This window comes from Anguilla rostrata, chromosome 9 (genome assembly GCF_018555375.3).
Source record: "Anguilla rostrata isolate EN2019 chromosome 9, ASM1855537v3, whole genome shotgun sequence".
Lineage (NCBI taxonomy): Eukaryota > Metazoa > Chordata > Actinopteri > Anguilliformes > Anguillidae > Anguilla > Anguilla rostrata.
In genome coordinates, this window is record NC_057941.1 from 26,402,220 (window position 1) to 26,408,739 (window position 6,520).

Below are 6,520 nucleotides of genomic sequence, written 5' to 3' on the forward strand. Positions count from 1 at the left end.
ATCAGGCACACATTGCAATACACTGTGCAATGTGATGTCTGCCCAGATTTTGGCTCTTGGACGAAGAAAAAAAACAAACAAACTAGCTTGCATCTGACTAGGAAAGGACTGGCTCAAGGTTTCTCTTTCATTTCCCATAAGCCCATGCAGCTGCAGTCTTTCAAAGCCTCTCTGATTTTTACGGTTTTCTCAGCACTTCCCATTAGCAAGTACTGTAGTCAACCCCTTCAGGGGCATGGGGGGTTGGGGGGTGGGGGTGCATTGGCAGGCAATTAGGGGGCAGTACACTGAATATGAAGCCTTAGTGGGACACTGCTCTTGTACACTTCCAAGCAAAGAAAAACCTACACTGCTTGGGAAATGCTAGGTGTGAGGTGAGTTGCCAAGCCACTGTAAATAAACAAGTGAAACTGAAGTGATCAGATCTTCAGGATTTAAATGAGCGGTATGTCAAATGAATAGTAGGCTACGTCCAATCTCCAATGATACGGTCCAGTGTGTGTCTTATAATTGACTGCGTTTAGTGCTCCGTGAGTTTATTATGAGAGAACAGGAAATGATGCGGTTTTGTTGAGTGATGTGACTGGAATCATGGACACACCTCCAACGCATTTCAGCCTAATGGACACCACCGATTATTGCCAGGGTATGACATCACAAATACATTGCTTGGATTTACCGTTAAATATGGAATGTTTATTTCCAAGCAGGGCAGTTGAGAATATCTTCCAGTTAGTATTCAAAGTAGTCACAGTCCAGTATCTTCGGAGCGATTATGCATGCATGCACTGACAATACAGTTTCCTTTATTGATGTGAAAATAAAGAACGAAATGTCAATGACGATTATTTTACTGCCTCATGAGGCTCAGTCTGAATGCAGTGGACGGCACAGCCAGCATTGCTGACATAGAAAATGCAATGCTGATCAGGCACAACTGAAGCAGTAAGGAGTTGTATACATGACTTAGACTGACAGCTCATTTAAAAACATGTTTTGAGGGATCTACGTAAATGACATTCATTGTGTCTTGAAAACATCATGATAAATAACCTAACCATATATGATACACGCATGGAATTAAAGGACAATATAAGTTTCAACAGGTTTAGGTCAATGTATGCTTTGACTTCTATAGCCATATAAATACACACAGTAAATGTACAGTGATAAATCACCTTTAACAGTTTATTTGAGTCTAATTTCTTTTATTTAATTATTTGTATATTTATCTGGGGACAATGCAGTATTACCAGCAGCAATAACATTGTTACAGGTTAAAAACAAGCACTAGATGATCTACATATAGGGGTTCTATTCAGAGCTAATTTGCAACCCCTGTCCCTGATTAGGCTTTTAATAAAAACATAATGCATAATATCAGTATAATGTACTCTACGGGGCTGACAGACACTTAACAAAGTTGATGTTAACACTGAACTTTCTACTTACTAATTACAACAACATTGCGTTTGATTACTTTATTATAGCTACCAGAGTAGCTGCTAATTCTACTCCTTTTCAAGGGCAGAAAATTATCATTAAGTTTGACCAATTTGTTTCTAAGGATATTCAGCCAGGACCTGATTTTAAGTAATGACGTGCTGAGGAATCATCATGGGCAGGGAATGCAAGCGATGGCGTAGCCAATCAAATTTTTTTAAGCGATGTCAAAGGTAAAGGAGACCAATATTTCTGTTAATGGAGCATGTCTTTTTGAGTAATTATGATGTCCCGTAATAAAGAAAAGTTGATAACAAACAAACATAAATCTCTCTTTGGGTAAAATAATCCAATAATCATTTTCATTTTTGGGAAAATTAAAAACTGGTCAATATATTTCTTGGAACAAATCCCCACTATCTGTCTCAGGGGTAGATATGGCACTAACACCGTCACCTGTTTAAAAACTCAGTGTCACATTCACATGTGGCAATATGTGAATGTGAAGTCAGAAACTAAATTTGTCTCAATCGAGTCTCTTAATCAACATCAACCACTTCAAATGACTATATTCCTTATATACCAAACTTCTAATTAATTTTGTGAAATTTACTGTGGAAAAATGGAAAACCAAAGACCCCATTCTAAACCTAATATTGAGCCACATTTATTTGTATGAAGATTAATAGATTATAATATAAAAGACAATCACATGGATTTCCAGTATTTCTGGCCGATGCAGGGCCAAAGATGAATAATATGTGATATAAAATATATGTATACCTTTCTTGCATTCACATATGACAGATTTTATTTGCATCCACACAGGATAATTTGATCCACCCATATGCATGTCAAGATAACAAATTAAGAGAGCAGTATCGAAATCTACAACTGATTTATGAAGATGGAATATACTGGAATGTATTCTAAATATGTGAACTGTGGGAAATATAGTCATGAATATATTTCACAACAATGCATTTTTAAAAGAGTATATCAGAATATTTGAAAGCAGCAGTTGTTTATATCTTGTGAAGTGTTGCAAGTATGACCTAGTCTTGATTATATATTTCATTTCAATATATTAAAGTAAAGTCCATTGTTGTAAGGGCAATTTGTATATCTCATTTCCTGCATGACAAAATATACTTTAATGTGTAATATTCAAGTGTTAGGGATACAGTATTTTGTTTAATCATTTATACTGTAAGCATGTTGCTTTAAGCTATGCTGATTGCCTACTGCACATTCATTAGCTCACAATGCATGGCTACATCCTTCACTTAAAAAATGAAAACTCAATTGATGGGGATTTTTTTTTTTTTTTTTTGCACAATTTAGATCAAAATATCAATTTTTTTATTTTATTTGTTTATTTAGTTATTTTACTTTTTAGTCTGTGATTATGAAGGCACATATCCAAAGCACAAGGGGGAGCTTTTTACAGAAAATGCTAGAAAGCTGTTGACAGTCAAGATGATTGAGATTTTTAATCAAATTAAAAATAAAGACTTAAAGATTATCAGTATCGATAAGTATTGATCAGTATCATCGGTCCAGCCTAGCATTCTATAACTGAGAAAACACATCCGACCAATTCAGGTCATTTTAACAGACTACAATGCTCCTACTGTTTTCTATGCGCATGCGAAGTAGATAGTTATTTGCATCTGTATCCACAATTAAACGTCTGTTCAATAAACCTATTTTCTACCGTAGTCCTTAATATCAAGTTGGCATTTTCACTCAGGGCACGGCTGTGTCAGCCTGTCATCTTTGAAAGGGTGCAGTAACTATTCTTGCCACTAGAGGTCAAGGTTAAATTAAAAGGGTGAAGGTCTGCAATCTACGATTGAACTTGTATCGTTTACTTTGGTGTCAGAAAATGGTCGAGAAACGTCTGCTTCCATGTTCTGTGCTTTTTGAAGTAAATTCATGATAAGACATTCCGATTTTAGCAAATAAAATGGCAACCCGAGGACTCTAATCCAAATGAGACTCCTATTCTTTGGAACATAAAATGGCAATGCATAGTCGTCTACAGCCTGCAGTAAGTGCCATGGGTCTGATATAGTTTGCTAACCAGGTATTAGGTATCCGAAATTTCATGTAATGAATTAACCTTTCACCTTTCAGCCATTTTGGAACAGAACTTGTCCATATCAAATATTTAATATGCAGACACATAATGCTTTTAAAATATATAATGAAAAATATAATTAAACGATATGAGATCTCAACTAGTTTTCACTTATGCTGAACTATTGCTACTACCAATAACAATTCGTCCACCTACTAAAAACATGTTTTCAACTGCGTAAATTTATCTTAACGGTCTATTTAATTCGAACCTAGTATTGTTCCCAGGCACATTGACCTTATTATGATAACAACCGGATAAAATGTAGGCTATAGCTGGGTATCTCTGTAGTATTCAGGATTTTATACACCCTCTACGTCTTCTTTTATACACTCTTCTTCCTGCTGGCCGCCCACTCCCTTGCGTATTCAAACACACTCCCTTGGAGCGTGTTCCTCGCGCCTGTCCCGCTCCATCCCCTCGCGAAGTTACGGTTAAGTATGCATGGAATGACTGCGTGAGCTTGCTATGAGAAATAACGGCCAAAAATACATTGATAAACTGCAGTGCGGCACCCGGCGTATATTTTAAAGAATAATATTACGTGGTATGGATAAATATTTTATTCGCGTGCACGATATAGGCTGAACAGTGCTTCGTTTGACAATCTGAAGCGTAAAACAACCAACGGCCAAAGCGCATAACATTTCACTAAACCACAACAAATGGCACTGCCGATTTATAGCCTATTTATTGGATACTTTAATTCAATTTTCAAGTAGCCTGTATCTCAGCTCAGCTGCTGCGATAAGGGGGTAGCATCTTGAACCTGTCATCGTGATAAGAAATGCAAATCCTTCTTTATTTATTCTTCTTAAGCCAAAGTACAAACATTGACTGCACTACACTTTAAAGTTTAATTGTAATGATTTAATACAGACGTTTTTCACTTACCTCGTTTAAACATGTTGGAGATTTATTTCTTCTGTCGTGTTCTGATGATCATAAAATCTAGTATTCCTGTTAAAGCGTACGTCTCATTTTTATGGGGCTGGTATAATTCCCCGTATTAATTCAGGAAATTGTCTTTATTTTATTTTTGTGCTCTCCGACTTGATTCCCTTTGAGACTATTGTTGTTTTGGAGATACTGACTGGTTGCATATTACAATGCAAGTCCGCGAAGTCCCGGGCCTTAAATGAAATCCAAGATTCCGAATATATTCCCAAAGGGACGTCTGCAGGCATTAACGTCTATTTTCTGAACCTTTGGGTTAGCTTTATCCCGCTAAGAACCAAAATGCATACACACTCACACGCGCGCGTACGTTGTCTTTTCATGGAAGCATCTTGCTGCTCCGCTCAATCCAAACTGACCCACATTGCCCACCATCCGGTTCTTGGCATAGCAACTAAATCAGAAAATACTCCTCGATTAGGTTTTCGGTTTGCGAAATCCACCACATGTTCACTGAAAACGCTAGGCGCTTTTTAGGATACAAATTATTTAAAATCAGTTGAGTAGTCTAACAGTGTCGGAGTTTATAACGTTGATTTAAATGCAACCAGCCTCTATCACTAGTGAAAACAAGCGTAGGCTACCCAAATCCTTCGGTGTTCAAATTCCCATCTGTCGCAAACTGATCAAATTATCTCTTCCAGAAGATTGGCTGTATTTGTCATCCCCATATCTCCAGGATACGCATTGTTTACTGTAGGCTAGTTCTGTTCTTTATAGAAACAAGCGGGTGCCAACACAATTATGAGAAATCAGAAACGTCAGTAAGTAGGCTATCTCGGTTTTCCGTCTCCTCAGTTCTGGATGCTTCCAGACAACACTTCTGTTACTTGTCCTTTCGTGATTTTGTGTAGTGACAACGGTAACTAGAGTGAAGCGGGATGTTGCTTTCGCTGTCTTTGCTTCTCTCTTCCCCCTCTGTCTACGGGTCTGCGCCTCTGTTTTGAATTATATAGAACGGTAGAAGCGGTACCTGGCTTCCGCTTTACTTGAGGTCCGACGATTCAAAAAATGGGACGAAATGACAGTGTCTGCTGGACGTGCTCGCTGGGTTAACTAACGTTAGTTTTTTGCTGGTCCTCCGAGATGTGCCCTGTCGTCTTAGTCCCGTCGGCTTTCGACTCGATCTGTAAATGTAGACTAGCGTACTTGTACCAGTTAGCTCAACTTGTTTGTTTGACAGTGCCTGATCGTATTGACTACTGGCTTCTGGAATCGATGAGTTGAATTTGAATTCCTATACGGGCAAATAATCAAAATGACACGACGCTCACCTGGCCCTCAGAGGGATCCTTTAGCGATCAATCCTGTCACGTTTGTTTTCATTGTTGCCGTTTATTAACAGACAGACCTACAGAATCATAATAAATCAACGAGAGCAACAGCCAACGGGAAGCGCTGGCTTCAGTCGTTTCCCGTCCAGCGTGAGAAAGAAAACGGCTACGATTTGAGATATTAAAATAATATGACAAAGCTTTCTGTTTGCTTTTGGTAAGAGTTCAAATACCAACCAACTACAGTCCCAACTGCAGCGTCTCTCTCTCTCTCTCTCTCTCTCTCTCTCTCTCTCTCTCAGTTGGTAATGTTGCGTAGCCTACTATCATTGACAAAAAAAAAACATAATCTGATATTGTTTTTTAAACGTTTGTAAAATGTCCTTAAATTACATTTTGGATAACAATTTTCAAAACTGTAAAGTCTAGTGTATTATCGTAATTGCACCTTTTTGAAAACTGCACGTCAGTGTCTTACAAACGTACGTTTTGGTTTCATCAGGCCTGGCTGTACATGAGCTATAAATCTCTGTTTGAACTCAGCGGTTCTGCAGAAACATCAGACGAGAAACCCTGCAACCAGCACCATCGTACTATTTGGGAGTAGTGGGGTCAGTAACAATTTAGTTTTAATCCCAGCCACAGAGAGGATAAGCGATTTTTTCCTTTTGCAATCTGGGCCAGTCCCTGCAGGGGAGTTATT

The 6,520-nt window shown here is 38.1% G+C and overlaps 1 protein-coding gene across 1 annotated transcript in view; it reads right to left on the reverse strand.

Annotated features, from left to right (window-relative positions):
• Positions 1-6,062, reverse strand: part of rtn4rl1b (reticulon 4 receptor-like 1b) — a 156,963-nt gene extending 150,901 nt beyond the window's left edge. Inside the window, exon 1 of the mRNA XM_064351402.1 lies at positions 4,481-6,062. Within this exon, the coding sequence (XP_064207472.1) occupies positions 4,481-4,493 (13 nt within the window). The 5' untranslated portion in view covers positions 4,494-6,062. The remainder of the gene's footprint in view (positions 1-4,480) is intronic.
• Positions 6,063-6,520: the final 458 nt, after the last annotated feature.